Genomic DNA, 21,297 nt, shown 5'->3' on the forward strand with positions numbered 1-21,297 from the left:
CAGCAGCTGGGATGAGCTGCGCAGCATCCCCGGCAGGAGCGCCTGGCCGCGGGGGAGGGGGTGCGCTGCCTGGTGCAAAACGGGCTGACGGGGGGGATTTCAGAGACACAAACAGCATTTCAGAGCTCGGCTCAGTAATGGAGACATAGCCATCTCACTCCTCAACCCTCTGAAACTCTCATCCCAAATTCTTACCAATTAGGAACATTCAGTCCAGAAGTCGAAGAAATGTGTGTGTGCGCACACGATGAAAAAAGTAGTGTTTTGATTTTCATATGCTAACCGAAATCTGCATGCCGGTGCCAGGGAACTACATCATAGTCTGCACCATGAAAGGTGGCTATTTTGTTTGATAGGTTCAATCAAACTTAAGGGTAAAATAAATATATTATAGTGCCATAAATGTCTGCATTGATAATACTACATGGAAATAGGAACTTGTTAGTTTAATGTTAATCAGGACAAACATCTGTTTAATTTATATGATTATATTTTCTCAGTTCATGTATTTTAATAGCACCCCCCAAAAAAGTTTAAAAACCCATCTGGATTGCTAAAGTGTAAAAGCAAACAGACTTTTTAGAATTGTCAAAAAATACATATAATTTATATTTAAGCACTTTCTGACTCCCTTTACAGAATGTGCATGATTTATTATTTTTCTTCAAGGTTTGATATATTAACTTTTTACCTGCTAGAAAGGCCTTTCATTCCAACATGGGCTCGCAGGACTGGCAGGACTGTTTCTCCCCGCTCAGCCGGCACAGAAGGACCATTGTCCCCTGCCTGCGCCGTGGTGTGATGTCAGAGCCCTGGGCTCTCTGAGTCACGAGCTGTGATTTATAGCCAGGGCTGCTGCCAACGCACAGTTCTCAGAACTTCGTATTAAATTAGATGACATAATGACATGAGTCCAGAGGCTAAGGAGGCATCATCGAACCATTGAAAACCAATTAGCACAGATTAAGTTGCTTATCAGACTGATGTGGAACTGTGAGCTCTGTCATATTTTAATATTCAAAATCAGGGACTTTTTCAATATTGTCTGTCGGCCGACCTAAGGCACTGTGAAGTAACAAGGGTTTAAAAATTCCCCATACAAACTGAACTTGAATTCATTTTTTCTTTTTTACAGCAAGGGCCTGATTCTTCAGCAGATTATGGTCTCTTAAAGGAGTAACATTACTTTTGAGTGTTGATCATATGTAAAAACTCCATCATCTCTTCTGTTTACAACTGCACAAATTCTGGCTTCGTTGTTTCAGTTTATTATTGGCAAATCTCGGTGTATGACAAATTCAGCCACAATTTTTCATTCTAGCCAGCTGAGAGTCTGCAAGACTGGGTGTTAGCACCACGGAGCACTTCTGAGACAGAACACTTGTTGCCATTTGATATGGCTCTGCTGAATTTGCAAAATGGTCCGGTTTCTGCTGAAAGTGCTTGCAGACTGAACAGCTGTAGAGCTTTCCAGTTAATTGCCAGTCCAGGCCTGCTTATGACTACAAGCATCTCTTTCAACTGGTGGGTTTTTACTAACTCATTTAAGATTTGAAATATTTGAGCTAGAAGTTAGTCAGGCTAAAACTGTTCTCTGCTAAATATTAATCCTGAGAAAATTAACTGTACTGTCTGCATCACGTCGCATCTCCCTGTGTGACATACTGGCTTGTGCAAGTGAGTGCCGGTGGAAATGGGTGTGTGTCGTGGCAGCTAGCTTACTGTGCCTCCACAGGGGTGTATTTGACGATGAAACTCCTTTTTCTAGCTCGGGTCTGTAAAGATTTGCAGTTAAGCGTGAGTCAGTAGGTAACACTAGTCCACAGCTGGCAGGTGATCAGCCCAGGCCGCACTGGAGGAACCCGCTGGGTTCCTGCCCAGGAGAATGTGGTGGCAGTGGGCACGTAAGTTTTGTGTCCTCAGCTGCTCTGAGTCCGCTGCAGCTGCTCGCCCCAGCCCCCCAAGCTGGTGGGTAGGGTGTGTTAGGAACTGGGAGCCTTACTACGTGCAGGTATTTTAAGCTGTTTGGGTAAGGCCATGAGCACGGTGGTGGTGAGTGGGTACTGGTGGGTACCAGTGGGTGCTGGTACAGGCTGTCCCTGCCCCGGGTTTGGAAGGTGTGCCTGGAAATGGCCACGGCTCCTGCCCCGGGCTCTCTGCAGTCCTTTGCAAAGTGGAAGTGAACAGGTGCTCTTTTCAAGAAAGAATATAAGGTGATTTACACCAATTTTTGACACACTCAAAGTATTTTCAGAAGGACCTGGAGGTCAGACCCACAGGTAGTTTGAGTTTGGAAATACAAACATTGGCAAAGATTTTTGGCCTTTGTGACTCCATTTGGTGAACTTCCATAGGCTGGGGAGAAGCAGATACAGGATGGAGTGTCATGAACAGACTGTTTACTGGTGTGATGTAGCAGTCTGTGGTGTATCTGTCCTCTGCGAGTCAAGCAATACAGTTACTCGTGTAAAATACAAAAGCTGAGTTCTCACCAGAAAGGGAAGTGTTAATGTCTTACGTTTCTGCTGACATGCTCAGCTTTGCAGGTCTGACTCCAGGTTATCTGGGTCATTGGTAACGGTTTCTCTAGGGAAAAATAAAAATCAAAATCTGAGTTTCCTTCTCCAAACTGGTACCCTGTGAAGACACACTTTTTTAAAGGGGAGTGAGCGGCTGCCATCCCAGCCGGCAAAGATCTGTACGGTCACCCCACACAGGGTTAAGTGTCTGTACAAGTGGCAGAGCACTGAAAAGTCAGGTACCAGTCCCTTCACCATTTCAGCATCGATACTTTCTGTGTCTTTCAGTTCAGTGTGATACCTGTTGTATCGATGAGATTAGCATACAAACGAAACCTGTGATACTTAGCAAGGGGAGACTCTTTTACTGTGTTGAAAAAACACATTAAAAAAGATAAGGAGGCAATTCAGTTGAACAAGTTCAGGCATCTGTAAGCCTAAGTGCAGGTAGTATCTGTCCATTTAAAGACGGTTTGTTTCACATTACATGAAATAGCTGATGCTTGGGGGTATCAGTTCAGAGCGATACGAGGGGACAAGGTAAACTGATGTCAGATGAAATGGAGGCCCTACTTAATCTCATCTCCCTCCTTCTGCTTCCCCTCTGGCTGCCAACCTGCCATCAGCAAACAAGCTACTGTGGCTTACCCTGACTGCTCTTGTAATTAAAACCAGTCTCTTATTTTCCCTCTGAACTCTGAATTCACGGGCAGCCAGGAGTGTCCTTGGTTGCTGTCACCATGTCCAAGAGCTTTTTTTGACCAACAGGTCTGGAATAGAGTCACTTCCACCCATCAGTCCTTCACCCAGTGCAGAGCAGGACTTACTGGTTACCCTGCGTTGGCTGTGGCAGGTGTATTTCAGTGTAGCAGCATACGCAAACAGATTCCCAGTGTTCATGGCCACTAATACAGACCCCACAGCATTGCTTTTGTAAAGAAAAAATTCAAAGTGACATGACAAAAAAGAGCCTGGTAACCCTAGTAGCAAGGGTGTGCCACAGAAGAGCTACAGTGAACAGTCAGCCTGAGGCTGGGAACCTGCCGCCTTTAAAGCCCGCAGCCTGCCTGCCACCGGGGCTATAACCCTTCCCTAGGTTGTAACAAGTCAGACAACTCCAGGGTTTATTGGAGTTGAATTGCCAGTGGTTGAGCTTGGAATTATTTAGCACAGGTGTTTCTATAACAGTGATATATTGGGAAAATTCAGTGTTCAACAACCATCGTATTTCCAGCTGTGCTGTGGTTAGTGCTAGTACAGTGAACCTAATATAAAACATGTGAGAATATTTGCTAGCTCAGGAACTTGTTAAAGGTATTTTCTTACAATATCTGAGCTGCTATGTTTATCTAGGTGCATTTCTTTGGTCTTGCATTTTCATAAAGGGTGTGATATTGGTTTTATAAAGCTGTCACTGAACCTGGAATCTGCTTCTCTGCAACCAAGTGCGTTACTAGCCCTGCTAGGCAGCGCGCAGCACACGAGCAGGTGAAAATAAGATTATGAGAAATCCAATGACAGTCCATTATCCTTAGCACATTTGTCTCTAGCAGCACCTGTGCATCTGTTACATATAGAGACATGTTTTTACTAGGGGTGCTAGAAGTCTTGAAACAAGTGTTGCAAGCATCTATATGTAAAAGAACATAAAAGGAGCAAAGTTAACAGGAGGCTAGGGGACTGTAAAACAAGGGTAGTGAAGTACATTCACCAGCAGCAAAATTTGTGAGTGTTAAAAGAGGTTTTATATGTACACATGTACACATGTGCATTTTTAGGGGTTCAAAAGACTTGTACATGAACATAGTAAATGGCTGGAGAACATATGTTGTAAACCACATGCAAATAAAAAGTACAGGGACACTCGGGCAACACGCCTGCACTCTGAGTTGAGTTGTGCAAAGACATTTCATTAATAACTTTGTATCACAATGGGCTGGTTATTTTAATATTCTGAAAGATACTCTCTAGTGTCACCCTAAATTTCCAACAGCACCTTCAAGAGATGGCTGTTCCTGTGGATCTCTAAAAAGAGATCCTCTAAAAAGGGGAAGAAGATAAATGCCACTGTGCATCTATACTCAATCATTGTATGCATTAGAGTTTTATCTGGCTAAAAAAAAATAAAAATCATCTACAGACCACCTTGGCCCTATTATTTATACTTTTCCTGATAGATAAAGTGGGTGTCTTTTATCTATGCAATGCCTGTGTTGTAGGAGGAGCAGCAAAGGCATCTCTCTCCAATTTGAGAGAGAAAGATGATGTGAAAAAGCCACTTTGGTTGGAGGAACGATCTCTTCTTTGATTTGAGAAAACATCTCTACCTTTGTCATGACCGAGTTGATGCTCAGAGGCATTGTGGACATATAGACAGTCATTCTGTCCGCGTGACGGTGGTGTGTGGGGACACAGCGTGACAGCTCGGTTAGAACCTCTTTGGGAACGGTGGGTAGAGCAAGCAGAGGTCTAGAATGGGCGTCAGTTTTTCTTGGTAGCCAGAGACTGAGTTAACATTTTGTTAGGAGCTGGCATTAGCAGTTTGGATCCAACTTGGAATCACTGAGAGTTGGATGCCGCCTCTTTAATATTTTACACCCACTGGCTGGTTAGTAAGATTAAACGTAATCATGTAAAAACTAACCAAATCAAATCCCACTCTTTCAAAAATACCCTCATAATTGAAAACTTCTTCTACATAGTAGTTTGTCATGTATCTTTGCAATTTTGCTCTCACGGAACTTTGAAAGCCCCATCTCTACCTTATTATGCTGCAGTTTACTCAATGTGCAGACATTTATCAAATGGGCCATCAGTAGCCGTAGAAATGCAGTAGTATATCCAAGTTAAAATTCTTGCTTTGATTACTACAAATCCATGGAGCCCTTGGGTCCAGAGCTTCCACTGAAGCACAGCTATTTGCAAATAGATTTTTATAGCACATTAGTGCTGGAGGAGAGTCCAAAGAAAATAGTCCTTTTCAATATTAGAACCAGCTGTGACTTTCTTGTGCTGATGACTCATTCATTTTTTTTTATAGGGTGGGAGAACTAGGCAAAAGACACACAAAGTCTTATTCAAGACGTTGTTTGTTTTGCAAAGGGTATCCTAGCCACAAGCCAACTTGATCATACCAATACGCAACTCATGTTTATTTAAAACTTTTTTCTTTTAACAGTTCCAATTATAAAAACAGAACCCACAGATGACTATGAGCCTGCTCAAACCTGTGGACCAATGAACCAAGGCTTAAACCCTCTCTCTAAACCATACTACAGCCAGCAGATCATGATGCCCCCCGACCCTGGTTCATGCCTCGTGGCTGGCTTTGCCTCCTGTCAGCAGAGAAACACCGTGATGTCACCCTCTCCCAACGCAAGCCCCAAGCTGCACGACCTTTCGTCCTCTCCTTACAAGTGCATCCCCAACCCGGGCCACAGTCACCTCGGACTTCAGCAGCCCGCTGGAGGTGTCCCCACCATTCAGGAAGTGCCAAGGTCTATAGTTGTGCACCCAAGCTCCCCCGAGCAATCATCTCACATCATGCTGCAGCCGCAGGTGAGTCAACATCTGAGCAGTAGCTGTCCCCTTGGTTATCAACAAACACTCTATCCCAACAGTCCCTCTTCTCCAGTTCCATCTGTTACCCAAGAGCCAACCTATTTGCAGTCCTGCAGTCCAACTCACTCATCCATAATGGGTCAACAGCAGCAGCAACTGCCGAAGGTTCACAGAAATGAGTCTCCAACAACCCAACCACTGTCATTGCCAGAGTTGCATGAGGAAAGTAATCATAATTTGGCCCCTATTCCTGTAACGATCAAGCGAGAACCTGAGGAATTGGACCAGATGTACCTGGATGATGGTAAGTCTTCCGCAGCATAGGTTTGCATTCAGCCATGTTGCTATGTCAGTAAGTTCCCTTAACCCTCTCCTCCTTTTGAACCCTGGTGGAAAAAATTTTGATTAACAGCCTGGTGGAATGGTGCAGACTTTTGCTTGGATTGTCTCTATATGGGGAAGGGCTCTTCAATTTTGTTTGCGATAATGAAACTGTATTATCTGAGCATTAGATGCTGTTAGCGACCACAGAGCTAGCTGCATGACCGATAGCTATGTCGCAATAAGTTTAACTGTATGGTCTTGGCTTGTGCCCATGCCAGTGACCTGTGGAACTGCAGTGAAAACATATTTAACATTGTCCCATCCATAATACAGCGAAATGTCCGATGTGCAAATCTGTTCACTGGAACTAAATGATAAACTGCTCTACCTCAGTTGAGAAGGTTCAAATTAAAAAAGGAGGCACATCTTTCAGTGTAACTTCTCAGTTTGGTGGCATCTGACATTGCGACTACTTTTTCTTCCATTCTTACTGTAGCCTTGCTGCTGCTTTTTTTTTCTTTTGTAAGATTCTGTATGTATATGTATTCTACACGCACCGCTGAAAAGTTAAAATGCTGTGATGAACTTGTCAGACTAGTTTCCAAAGATTTATTAGTTGAACGTAATAAAAGGGATAATCTGGAATTTGATTATGTGACCTCACTGAACTGTGATTTAGCACTTGCTGCTAAGTATCCCAGTAGTATTCTGGACCCTCACCTTAATGCAGTACGTGAGTTCCCTTCCAATAGCCACATAATTTTATATAACATACCATGCTATTTGAAGAATGCCTTTGAAACGGCTGCATTGAAAGCAGTTGGTGCCAAGGAACATCTGAATGTGATTGTCTTTCAGGGAGAATTTAAAGACAATTCATCGCACTGTTTTTAAGAAAAGGACATTTAGTCATTCTATTTTAAACAGCATGATGCTTGCTGAATTAGGATTACAAATGAATGTTTTGGAGCTGGAGTAGCATAGCAGCCTTTTGCTTTTTGACTCTAGGAAAATAATTTTTCTTAACAGAAGTTATTATTGGTTACATGATAGACAGGTCTAAGGAATTTTTCCTAATCAGGAGTTCAGTTCACTGAAGGTTTGCATAACACATCTTTTGTGACAAGGCTTTCGTCATACAGCTTGCCTTTTTGCCACATAGCTATGTTGTACAGAGCAAAATTTCAACAAAACGAGCAGGAAATGTGCACAAATGAAAACAGAAAGCCATGCCCAAATTTTGCTTTTGGAAGAAACCAGAAGTTATCTATGGAAGGAAGAGAATACAAATAAAATCTAGTCTATAGCTGTCTTTCATAGAAAAGCACAAGAAATGGGTTCTGCCTTACCCCTCCAAAATCCAGGCACGGCTTCTCTGATGGCCCTGCGGAAGCTGCCCTGGCTGGTCCCAGCCGGAGAGACGGGACTGCAGCTCGGGGCGAAGGGGCAGCTCCAGTCATGCCTACTTCAGGTTTGTCCTGGAGGAGCGGCGGAACCTGCTACCATGTGGTCTGAGAGAGAGATTTCAAGTTTTTTCAGCAGTGCTCATTCTCTCTGACAAAGCATAAATAGTTTAGTCTTTACCTCCGTCTCTCTTCCATCCCCTCTTCTGGACACGCAGTCCTCTGACAGAGAATCCAAAGTAGTTGTAGAAGCCACCATGTACATCCTGTCTTGGTCAAATACCCCCGTCCCGTGCTCCCCTATTAGTTAGGAAGGGCGGCATCGGGGCTGCCTCGCGCAGTCTCAAGGGTGGTTTGGCCACCACGGTGACTGCCTGGAAGCCACCAGTAGCTCCTGTGTGTCCCAGTAGGTGCTTTTCACCCAGACCTACACTGGAAAGACAAAGCACTCCGTGCAGGCAATGCCTTTGAGCCTGGTGCCGTTCTGTTCCGACCTCTGGCCCTAGCTGTGGAACAAGGGGGAATGGGTTTTGCAGAGTGGCTTGTAAGGAATAGGAGCAACTCATTTTTCACGTGCTTGATTTTTTTTTGGAGTAGGAGTTTTTAAGCCATCACCATTGTTTCTTGTTAGTATGGTATCCATCATGAAGTGTTTTCCTTGTTGGAGGGTTGGGTGGGATACCTGTGTTGTATGGCCATATTCTGAAATTCTGAGAGCCGGAATGTCAAATCATACCCATGAGTAAGGAAGTTACTCTTTTATATATATATACAGATTGCGGCTTTACCTCTTTATAATTTGTTGTCTCACTGATTCAGTTCCGATCCCTTCAGGCAGCATGATCAAAACGTTTTTCAGTATTTTTTCAATTTTTGTACCTATGTACATGAAAGCCAGAGAGGGTTCAGCTGTGCTTGACTGCTTCCCTTGCCTGCTCCTCTAAGTATACCAGCTCCTTCCCTCATCCCTCAAGTAATTTAAAAGTAACAAAATATTTTAATGACATTAATATTTAAACTGTCAAAGCTTCACTCCATTGAAGAAGTGTATCTTCAAGGTGTCTTCTAGCTATTGAATACCTGCAGTTACTTGAAAGTGCTTAGGAAACATGGTGTAGGCACCTGACATTCTCCTGTAACTACCACACAAATAAAGTATCTAACCAGTTTATGCCACGTTGTATTTGGTAAAATTCTGGTCGCTTGTCTACCACTTTGGGGAGGTTTGATTTATGTATCTAATATATGTAAAGCAATCTTGGACCAGGTATAAACAGAATTTTTTTGGTTTCAGCTTATGGGATCAAAGCAATATTCATTCCTTTTGGTCTGGAGTATATCCAAATATAGACCATCTATACTGCAGAGTATAGATGGAAAAAAACAGTCAGTGAGTTTATATAAATATATATCCTGTATATGACATTTTTCTGTGTCTATAATGGTGGGCAGCTGAAGCGATATAAAGGGAGAACCTGAAGAGACTTCCATTTTGGCAAATAAGTTTTGGTCTTGGCAATCTTGTTTTAAATCAAAATCTACAGTAGCCACCTGGGCTACTCATTAAATGTGCTGTCCGTTTCAGTATGTGAATATATGATTCAACATGTAGAATGTATTTAAAACTCACCCCGTAAAGTGATACCTGATATATTATGGCTATGCTCCTGATATTGAAAGGTATCTGGCTTGTATACCAGCGCTGGTTTCAAGTAATTCTGAGCTCAGCCTCCTAACAAAGGTTATGGCTGACTCCCTTTGCTGCTTTCACGGCAAGAGTTGATTAAAAGCAGTTGAAATGCGACGCTGACGCCTGGTTTGGAAGCCTGGAAGCCCGTGGTCCTCTGCAGTGGGAGGGGGCTGTCTCCTGCCGTCCCGCTAGGAGCCCTTGCAGGACCTGGCAGGGTGCTGGGGGACCCCAGCAGCCCCTGCAGGGCCCATGACGGTGGGGGTGACATGACATTCCCTGTTCAGATCTAACCCGGGGGGGAGTGTGGGGTGGTGGAACTCGCGGACAATCCTTAGCCAGGCAGGCTTGAGCGACCTCTTCGGTACAAGTCCAGGCAGTAATTGCTTTTAAGAGAAAAACTTTTGCCTGGGGATTGATGAGTCTGATGTGCTGTACAGCTTTTGAGGCATGAAGTGGAGTTTTGCCTGATGAGGTGGCCAGCCTGGGGAAGCTACAAGCCGGTGAGAACTCTTCCTGGCCCCTTGCACCAGTTGTTCTCCCAAGGGGATGTGAAAATGTACCTAATTTGTATCTCACTTTTGAATGTGCCCCTCTCTCTGGCCCTCTGACTGAGACCTGCGTCAAAAGCTGTGCTAGTCTGCTCTTGAACTAATCCTGCTTCTTTTCTGTTGACCGGGGCAGGCTCAGATAATTTTTCCAAATTTTGACTGCTTTACTTAGTGGTAGAAGGAACCCCAAGCCAGAGGTGGCGGAGTGTGAGTTCACACAGCTTTCGGATATTCAGGTAGCTGGGAACTAGCCAGGCTCACAACGGGAGATGCTGGAGGTGACTTGAAACCACCTTCCTCATCCCTGTTCCCATTTCCCTTTCCTGGACCTAGTGTAGCCTGGGTGGAACACAGAACTGAGCTCCAAGCCTTTCATTTCACCAGGATGGAGAGAGTTCAGTTAGGCATGCTAATGCCAAGAGACATTTTTCAGTTTGTAAGTGGCACTCCCACAAGCTATTAATTTTTTACCTGCAGCAGAATGACACTCAGTTGTGAAATTATTTCCTGCCGTTAGAAACATCAAAGCAAGTACTTTTCATTACAGATGAAGCTATTTCAAACAGGCAAGGGGGAAACACATTGGTACCAACAGGAAAAAAAGTACGACACGTGCTCTCAGCAGATTTCGAGGTGTATTGTGCACACTGAGATCCCATTTGTTGTATTAATGCACAGAGCTTTACAAAAGCAGTTTTTCACTGAAAGCAAAGCAGCATCCTGGAGGATTCTTTCCTCAAGATGTGCCTGAGTACCAAAACTGAAGAAGAGCTCGGCTTCTTCGAGTTCTGCATGAGCTCTGATCTGAGCTTTTAAGATGCGGCCCCAGCCACGTTGAAGTCGGCAGTACGCTCCTTCTGCCGGCAGCAGGGCCAGGGTTCCACCCGCCGCTGAAAGAACTCTTTTCCAGAACGCCCCGAGTCCTGTGTAGGAGCCAGAACTGGAATAACAATATCGGAAAGACAGATCTCTTGTCTGAATTTTGTATATTAATTCCACCTCCTCCTCTCCACACGGACACTTTCATAAAGGTCCCTATCCTGATCTCAGCTTGATTGGATCCATAAATCTTTGTGTAGTAAGATGAAAATACGTAGGCCGTAAACAAAGGTATCTGATGTTTAGATACGTGGCTAACAGAAAGTATCAGAAACACATCATCATCTTTTTTAAAACAAGGAGGCTTTTGTTCTTGTGATTGTCTTTGCACAGCTGTGAGTTTTATAGCACCGTGCCAATGAATGCACTCATTGCAACTTTTATTTTACTCTGAAAAGGTAAATTGGGAGCATTAAGCCCCCAATAAGTATGTAAAAGTGGCGAAACCACAGGTAAAGTGTTACTGAAAGCTGCAGCCCTGCCAGCCATTTCATTTTAAACATGGCTCTTTTAAAAATAACTTTTGCAGTAAAAGCTGTAACTCCTGGATGTAATATGAGCTATTGCTAATGTCATTCCCATGAATTGCTTACAGTGTTGAACTGTTAGATGTCTGACAAGTCCATATATCTCCTATAGAGTATATATGAATGTTTTTTTGCCTCTAAACCATATGTTCTTTTTTCACTCCTCTATATTCTTCAAATGCACGTGGTTTGGTGATATAGTTTATTTGAACAGGAACCGTAGCAGACAGAATTATTCTTTTGCTGAAATGTATCCTTTTTCATACATCTCAGCTTCGTGATTAAAGTGATCGGGTCTTGAGGCATTAAGTTTAGTCTGCTGCTGCCACAATTATGCCTTTGAAAACTCCTGAGTGCACTCGGTGATTTCCAGTAGTCCAGATGTCATTAGAACAACACGCAGGTAGTCTGCAAAGCCCAGTAACACTGTCTACACTTTGGTCTGGCTTGGGCGAGCTTTTCCCTCCCTCCCTCTTGGCCAAGCCTCGCAGCGCTGGGAGAAAACAAATAGCTTTCCTCATGGAAAGTTTTACTTAATCTGGCGTGGTGCCTGCGCCTAGACCCTCCTCATCTCTAATGATGATTGAAAGCGTACATGCTACTGTGATAAAACATGCTGAGTCGTTAGTGTTCAGGGCTGGGGCTGCGTGCGATGAGTAAGGGAGGGCTTGAAGCAATGCGTTCCAGTCGGACTGTCGGTGGACTGGCACGTCTGGGTCTGGGGGGTTTCCTGGTACACGAAGCGGGATCAGGTTTTGCCGTTCCTAGTGGGTTTGCTGAATTGGGCATCCCTGGGGGCCTGCAAGTAGAAGCCCCCACAGAGCAGCTGGCCAAAGTGGGCGCGCTCCTGCTTCTCTCCGGTCCCAGGCGTGCGGCTGCCCGTGGAGCAGAGCTGCCTGCCTCTGTGCGGCAGCGTGCCGTGAATTTGAGCAGCAAACTCTGCTTTCTTCTAACATCAGTTAGCTTTCCAGGGAGATCCTTGAGTCTCAGGCTTTCAAGGAAGTGTCCAGTCCCTTCAGCGAAGTCCTGAGTGCCTCCACGCTCGTTCGGTGCTGGCAGACGCTGGCGGAGGCAGGCTGAGTGATGGGAAAGCTGCAGAAAAGCATCAGGCAGCGCTCTGCAATGTTTCGATACTCAAGAGTATTTTTAGTGTTGAAAACCCAGTGTTCGCTCGATGCGCACCTGCACGTGCACCATTGCAGTAAACCCCGCCGGAGCCCCGCCGCACCCCCTGCTCTCCACCGAGACGGCCCGCAGGGGCTCTGCAGTGGGCTGGGGAAGTCGCTTCTCACCCTGTGCCTGACTCTTCTCCTATTTCCATAGCAATGGCTGTCGGCATTGCTGTTTCGAATGGTAAAGGTTTTGTGGGTTATTTTCTGTAAGTTTTCCTTGGCGACTGGGGGAGCAGAAGTTGCTATATCTGAGCCTGGGTAACATTTACATCTGCTTTTAAGCCTGGAGGAGTGCCAAGGAAAATACGTGGCTTGCAGAAGCGCAAGCTTCATGAGAGAGCTTTGTTCCAATGCAATTCGTTTTAGGAATATGTTGTTTGTCTCAGCCGTTCCTGCAGAGCTGTGCAGTGTTAGCTGGTCAGGTGTGGCCTCGTGGCTTACACACAGCCTGTGTGCCCTCGTGTCCTCAACCTGCCCTGGCAGAACGCTTCTGGGGAAGTTGTTGCAGAAACCTCCCTCTTCTCCGGGGCGCGGAGTGCCACAGGGACCCCTGCTGCGTCCCGGCGGAGCTGGGCTGGAGCGAGCTGCCAGCTCAGGCCAGCAAACACATACGTGTCGGAGGAAGCGCTCTCATGAGCAAACTCCCCGGCTCCACATACGGTGCGCTGGGCCAGGCGCTAGCAAGCCGCGGTTGCTGCTAGATCGCAGAGCAGTGGAGGGCTTGCCTCTGCTCCCACTTAAGTCAATAACACCGTTCCCTTTGGGTTCGTTGGGAACAGGACCAAGCCTATGGCTGGTAGTTAAAAAGCATAATGGCTGCATTCATTGAAATCTGGTCGCTGATAGACAGGCAGAGAGGGAGTTTTTCCCTAGCAGATTTCGGCATGGCACGGCTGATTGCTTCATCTGCGTCTGCCGGCTGGCCGGGGGGCTTGGTCCCGGCCCTGATAGTGGCCTGAGCACCGCTGTCGGGAGTGGGCTGCTTGATAACCTGGCTCCTGGCCTTTCCTCCTCTCTGAGGAACTAGTGCTGATTGCGTCCAAGGGGGGCACAGGCTTCACACAACAACCTTATCTCCAGATGGGGAGGAAGCTTATGAAAAAAAGCAGACCCTCAAAATGTTCCCCTCCTCCTCTGTCACCGAGGAAGCCTGCGAAGTCTGGACATTGAAAATGCCTGGAAACAATCAGTGAGGAAAAAAATACAGTAGGAAAACCGTAGTCCCATTCCTCGTTGGCCAGCCTGGCTGGGTTTGTCTGCAGACCAGGGGGCTGGCCCACCCTCTGCCACCCTTACAGGCTCCATGTTGTCTCCCACATGTGGTCTCCCACATTTTCACGCTGCGAAGACTACTGCCTGGCAAATACCAGAACGCGAAGTGAGATGGTGCTGCAAAGGCGTCGAAATTCCCAAGATGCCTTGTCCCTGGGCACATGAGTTGCAGTATGAGTGCTTGGACAGGCTTGAAGAGCAGTGCTGCGGGCTATCAGGGTCTGCAATTAGTGGAGCAAGTTCTTTGGCCCTTACACGGTTACAGCTCATGTTATCCAAGCATCACATGCGCACAAGGACATTGCTCCCTTACCTTGCCTTTGCACAAATAAGCATGATTTTTCTACTGAATTTTGGCCCTCCTGCAGCCATGTGAGAGTGCAGAAAACAAGATTTGACTGTTTATGTCTGTGCTGTCCAGATTGCTCTGGATGATAGATTTCTGTGGGAGCTAGGGCTGAGGATTTGTTCCATTTCATAACTCTTGTCATATCTTTGGGGTTGCAGAACAGGTATTGTAGTAGATATTACGAATCAATTTTGATACCCTGGGACCAGCAGTCACTTCTTTTTCTAGTGCTTCAGGGAAAATACGTGTTTCATTGCCACCTCATATACAAAATCTTCTGCAAATTACTTAAGAAATAGAAAGAAATGCTATTTTGGGTCACAAGAGAAGCTTCCAAAAATAGAAACCTGAAGAATGTTTATTTTAACTTTTATTTCAATCCTGTATATGTAGATCCATACACACATAAAGTATGTGTGTGCATATATGTGTGTGCACACTACACAGACATGTATGTAATGAGCTGTAAGATAGCGTGCTAATTCTTTTGCTTCTTTGAAGTTGTGGTGGTGGAGAGTGATGTAAGTCTCTTCCACCCATGACTGACTTATCTGAAAATCCTGCAGGTGCCTGTTGAGTAAAACCTTTTAGAAATATGTGGTCAGGTGGAGAAGCCCATCTTGCGGACCTTCTGTTGTGCACCATTAGTTTTGGAACTGACATGCCTGTTGCAGCTCTGAAATGTGGCTCCATGCTGCCGTGTGCCTCTGAGCTGCAGTTGCTGCTGCTGAATGTCTTGCAGGCATCTAAGGTTTTGCTATCCGGCTACTCTTTTGGAAGACTGAAACAACTGGTAATGATGATCTCTTCGCTATTAGTTGGCTTTTTTTTCTTTCCCCTGTGATAACTCTGTGTTTATCATGCTCCAGGCTGTGCTTGGACTCAGCTATTCACTTGAGGGCTTTCACCTTGGAGCATCTACCCAAGCTATTAACAGCTTCTCTAGGCATCTTCTCCATACAGTGGTATGTCTTGGGGTCAGAAGTACTGGGAGGTTCAACTGTTCTCCATCTAAAATGACTATGTGTGAAATTGTCATATAGAAAGAGGTTAGCAGAGAAACTGGTCCTATTTTTTTTCAGTTTTGCACACTCTTGTTGACAACGAAAAAAATAATATTGTTGAATCAACTGCAGGCAGACTACGCTTTGTGCGTCAGCAGACAAACACGGTGGCAGCGGCTGCTTCAGAGAACTTTCCAGGGATTCTCCCACTGTTTCCTTGAAACCCAGACTGGACTTTACAGGCCAGGCAAGCACCGCTACACTCTGTTGAAACCCTGGACTTGCAATGGGATGTGCTGTGTCAAATTGCCCGTCAGGAACCTGCTGCACCTCCATCAGGCACACAGTGCTGTAGTTAGAGTGAAAGAAGGCTTGAGAAAAAGAGAAATGAGAGAAAAGTTAAATATAACATCCCCATAAAAAAAAAAGATGAGCAAAGATGAATTTTGGAAGTAGAGGGGAAAGGCTGAGCGTGGGTGTGAGAGAGAGGATTCTGTCTAAAACTGGAACGGTACAAATGAGTAGTGATAGCCCAGGATTTGACTGCTGTGGAAAAGTGTATCTAAATAATACCTTACTTTGCCCCAAAATAATTTAAGTATAGAGAAAAATCAGAGGAGGTGATGAAATAAGCAACATGCTCATTAAACATACGTAGCTGAGGAGAGCGTGGGTCTGAGCTGAAGCGGGAGGAGCTTGTGCGTGTGGCTCTGCAACGCGATGGCAGCACTGTGGGGAGGTGGGAGGCTGGAGTGGCCCAGCGCCGCTGGGGCAGGAGCCTGGGACGACCCTGGGAGTTCCTTTGCTGTAATGCCAAGTTGTCTAAAGAGCGAGGAAAGGGCTGCGGTGCTGCTGCTGGGTGGAGAGAGCTCCTGTAGGGAGCCCAAAACAGCCCAGGAGCACGGCAGAAAGCAAGGGGGTGGGATGTGCGCTTTGGGGAAATGCAGTCACGTCACTTGGACGGAGTGAGAAAGGTTTGTATCCGTTTGAAGACTTCTTTTGTAGTGCAACAGGGCATTCAACAAAAGTGACAAAGATCAGAAAGCATTATCCATTGGCTCTTCCCCACTCAGAAACTACCCAGAAGAAAATACTGCTAGGAGGAGTAGAAGTGATCAGCCTTTGACAAGGCGGAGGAGGATTTGTAAAAGCTCATTCTCAAGGTTACACGATTGAAGAATAAAACAGGAAATCCCCTTACTTTGCAACTTTCAAAAGATGGCATTCAAATTACATTTAGGATATGATCCAAATGCCATGAAAAATTTTTCCATCAACTTCAATGGATGTTCTAAAACAGGATGTGTTAAATCAGGGGAAATAATAACAGAGTCGCAAGTAAATTAACAGAAGATTCACAACACATGATGAATCACTGTATTAAAGAATCAATTAGAGTCAGCTATTTAAATAAAGGCAGAGTAGTAGCAGAAAAAAAATTGAACTAGAAACAAATGAGAACATCTGCTGAAGTTTCCAAAGTTATATTTAACATTAACTTGGGAAAAGCACCTGGGCTGAATGGTGTCTCATCAAAGATTTGTGTTTCCAGACCAAAATCACTCTGATACTTTAAACCAAAATAAAAAAATATCTTCTGCTCAACCAAAAGAGAAAATTCCTCTCTAAACCCTTCCCTACGGCTGAATTTTGTTATGGGAAGTATCACCATCTTACACCAGAGAAGCAACCAAATGCACACGCTTCTGTACGAGCCGGTTGTGTGTTTGGTGAGATCCAGCACCGGGGCTGCTGCCCTGCTGGCTGCTGCACCCAAGCCACAGCTCCTGCCCCACTGAACCAGTTTACTGGAACAGGGCCTGCCCTTGCATGGCAGTACAATTAGCTAAGGGTGGGCTGGACTTTATTAAATGCAAAGAATATTTCGGATTCAAGCACTCAGCACAGAGGAGAGTATGAAAGGCGAGCAGGCTTTTGGTAGGGATGCCAGATTTCCTTCCAAGAAATTACAAATGGATGGGCCATTTCTTTGGTTGTGAATATTCAGGGGGGGGGAAAAAGAGCTTTTGAGATTCAAGTTTGACACTAAGTTTACTGTCTCTTTTAATGTTAGTCAGGAAGGTGGTAGGAGACAGGACTGCCTGTGCCAGATCGTATGGATGTGACCCTAAAGACGTTTGGTCAGCCAGCCGTATACCTGCTGCTGCAGAGGCTATATTTAGGGTTTCTCTGATGATGAAATCTAGATTTCTGCAACGACCAACGTAATTTCTCTGCTGTCAGTTTAGACGTTGTTTCAGGGAGGAGCTGGCAGATGCATGTGATGCTGGATGGGGCTGTATCATGCTTTTCGTTGTGCACGGTCCCCTGAGCAACGCTGGCCACCGCCTCCCCCCCTGCCTATTTTCTGAAAAATGTTGGTGTTCAGAAAGTTGTCTGAAAGCAGATTTAAATTTCATGTGAGAAACTTCCATTGAGGGGAACCACCACGTCAGGGGGAAAACCCCACACCTTGAGACACTGAAATGATTGCAAGAATTCTTCTTTAAGATGTCTAAGTAGGAATCTTTCTCATAACATGGAAAAGACGTCTGGATTTTACATGGCTGCTGCCAAATGAAAATCTTAAGGGTGGGAGGATTTACCTTTGGTTATTCCTGATGGAGACACCTAGAGTAAATCAGCATAGACCCACCTAGGTGTAGTGCAGCCGCACTGGTTCCTGCCTACTCAGCCCCCAGACCTGGTTATTTAAGCACGTGTGTACTCGCTGCGGGGACAGTTCTTCTAGTTACAGCCTTACTCGAGATTACCCCACTTTTAAGTACAAACAGACATTTCTGTGTACCTTTTCTTTTCCTTTACAGACTTTTATTTATATTATGTATCTGTATCTCACATGCCAATGGAAACCAGGAAAGGAAATTAATTTGTATGAATGGACTTCATAAATTTCATGATTTACTAGTAATGAAGTCCTGGTTTGCAGGATGAGAAATAATTGGGCTTTTCCAAAATATCTTAATCCTTGGCTATGATTAGTGGCATAAAATGAACCATTCTTTCCTATGTGTTGAAGTCCAAGTTGTGCTCCATGTAGCTATGTGATATTCTTTCCAGTCTCATGTCAGTAAATAATTGCAGTGCTGCTCTTTAGTCTGTCTCTGACCTTCGCTACGCTTGCCTTTCTTGAACAAAAGCTGAGAATTGCGACAGACTGATCCCCTTCTGTGATCTGATTTAGTCTAGTGTAAAAGGAAAGTTCATTAATCCTACTCCCAAATTCCTTAACCAGTTTACCATGCATGTGCTACTCCATAAGCATATGTAATACAGCGCAGCCATAACAGTGCTTAAAGCAGGATTAGGCAAAACTTCACGTTTTCTAACTGCTTCTACTTTCGTAGAAATACAAATTCACTTTCTTTCTATCGTCTAGGGTGAATTATATTTTTTTTTTGTAAAAAAATTATTTTAACTAGTTTAGGGTTTATGAGTTTAGGCTAGAATATTGTCTAGTCTGTCTCAACTTGGCCACTTTATGTAATTCTAGTTGTTATTACCGGAATGTGAACCAAAGATGATTCGTGTTTTAAGGAGGCTCTTTTGGGGATGGGAAGAACCAAGTAGCTTAATATCTACTCATTTTAACAATTAAAAACTGGCAGCTGAGCTGTGTACTCAAGCAAGGATTTTTGGGCTGAGAGAAATGTTTTAGAATCTAGAAAAGAAAAACCACATGCTGCTAAACCCTGCGGATGGTTTTCCACTGTTCCCTAGGAAGTGGGCAGGGCTCTGGGAGCAAGCCGTGCCGCATGCAGCACCACTGGGGCCAGCACGCAGCAGTGAACACAGAGATGGGGTTGTCCTCTCTCAGTGGTAGGAACCAGAAGTCAACCTGCTGGCATCAGAGCAGTTGTGTATGCTTCAGAATTCGGGCAAGGAAGAGAAGGGATCCACTTGCCTTTTTTGCATATCAACAGTGAAACATTTCCAATAATCTTAAGGTATAATGAGCAAAACAGGGTGTTTACAATGCAGTGCCTGATTCTCTCCTGCCAAGCCATCAGACTTGCGCCTTGTGCATTTGTAGACCACCTTTACCTATCTGCCTGTGTTTAATAATAACTTGATGCAAAGCCCACTGAAGTGACTCGGGATTCTTCTGTAGACTTCTGTGCTCTTTGGATGAGGCTCCAACTCAGCATCATGAGAGCCTATCACTTAATGCTCTTGAAACAAGTCCTATGTTAAAAACAAAAAAAAGGCATGAAAATCTCTTCATACTGGGTGAAAATTTAAGGGCCCACAAGTTGATAGCTCCCCAGAGTTGGTAGTTCCCAGCACAAGTTCTAGTTCCCAAAGTAGCTGTAAAAGATTATGTTGCATTAATATGTACAGCTTTGCGACACATGCAATAATCTGAAATACTGTCCTATTGCACATGTAGGGTGACTGTGTCGCAGGGCTGTGAGAGCCCTTGCTTTGGTTGTTTGGGCGTGCTGGCGGCTAAGGCAGTGTTTGTGTTGGTTACAAGGTCGAAGCCAGGGGGACCTCATGGAGCCCTACGTCCATGTGCATTGAGAGGTAGATATTTTGTGTGAAGGCACTGTGCCTGCTACTGTCCCCCTTTATGCCAGTGGGAAGGAGAAACATCTCTCCTGGAGCAGTTGTGCAGGTGTGTGAGGTCCCTCTGTGCCATTTTGGAGGTCTCTTGAGTTGCTGCACTCTGTCGTGTGGTCTATAACGGGACAATGACAGTGGTATACCATGCATTTTCTCCATGGAAAACGGGATACTTTCAAGAATTTTCCATTTCTCAGAAGCTGGGATGTCGTGGTGCTTCTTTCTTGTGCAGCGCTTTCTGTTGCAGCTTGCCGTAGATAGCCATGACAAAGAGAAAGCATGAAAGCTTCTGGGGTAGAACATTCATCCTCACTTATCTGGCCCTCGGAGACATTAGCTAATCAAGGCACGATACTCCATACAATAGGACAAGTGCTGTAAAGCTACCTCTGTTATCCCAGCAAATGTGAAGACTTATCATTCCCATGGCCATTTTACAGGATTTGTTTTCTTCTGACAACAACATCCACAGCCTACGGTGCTATCAGCTTCAACAATGAATCTGATGCTGACTCTGTGTTATCTGCTCCCTAATATACTGTCCTTTTTTTTCTTTTTTTTTTTTTTGTTCCCCCCCTTCTTTCCCACCCCATTTGTGAGAATTTGTCCCCTGGAGCTCTTCTCTATCAGGCCCCTGCAGCTGCTGTTATTTTAGATATGGCAGGAAGTAGGTACCGGAAAACAGCGAGAGCTCGCAGTGCTCAGAAAAATCTAGAAATTCCTCTGATTTACCCCAGGCTCTGGCTCCAATCAAAGCTGGTTGCAAGAAAAAAAAAAACCAAAACCAACGGAGGGGGGGTAGTGTCAGCGGGGGGAAAGGCCCAAGCAGCCAGCTGTGTCAGCAGCGGGTGTCAGGAAGGGGAGCTTCAGCCACCACCGCCCGCAGGGTGCGGGGATGCTCGAGGTCGGGCGAGCCCAGCAGCATTCGGCTGGGAGCAGCCCCACGGCACCCTGCCTCACCAGCCATGGGAAGCCCCTCTCGCCTCCCCCGGGACATGCGTCTCCTAAACCCATCCCTTCGTAACGCTCTCGCCGCTCGTGCCCGTGTGCCTGAAGCAGAGGAGCTCACCTGGGGCTCCAGGAACACTTGCAGCAGCACTTAGCAAAGGGCGCCGGCCAAAGGCACTGGTGGAAAGCCACTAGGGCAAGAAACTTACATCACTACTACTACTACTATTATTATTATTATTACTACCACTATTATTATTATTGTTATAATTTTACAGCTCAGCCGGGATACTTCTTCATCTGCTAAGCAAAGACATTTTTAGCCACTTTGAATACCTTTTAAATCAAGCTGACTCTGGAGATGACTTCTAAAAGAAAAGGGAAAAAAAAAGGAAAAAGAATAAACACCTCTGAACCTTTCAGTTCAGCAAGTGGTTTAGAAAAAAGGCACCACCACCCCCATATACAAAGGCACAGAAAAGATACTACCTTTAGAACTGGTTTTAATAAAGAA

At 45.1% G+C, this 21,297-nt stretch overlaps 1 protein-coding gene across 2 annotated transcripts in view; it reads left to right on the top strand.

The window, feature by feature from the left end:
• The window catches only part of NFATC1 (nuclear factor of activated T cells 1), a 111,637-nt gene that overhangs the window by 74,297 nt on the left and 16,043 nt on the right, over positions 1 to 21,297 (top strand). The window contains exon 9 of one of the 2 annotated variants that reach the window (XM_037381382.1): positions 5,698 to 6,384. In XM_037381382.1, coding sequence (XP_037237279.1) covers positions 5,698 to 6,384 — 687 coding nt within the window. The remainder of the gene's footprint in view (positions 1 to 5,697; positions 6,385 to 21,297) is intronic. The other variant, XM_037381383.1, reaches the window with a different exon arrangement.

The sequence above is a fragment of the Falco rusticolus genome, chromosome 3 (assembly GCF_015220075.1).
Source record: "Falco rusticolus isolate bFalRus1 chromosome 3, bFalRus1.pri, whole genome shotgun sequence".
Lineage (NCBI taxonomy): Eukaryota > Metazoa > Chordata > Aves > Falconiformes > Falconidae > Falco > Falco rusticolus.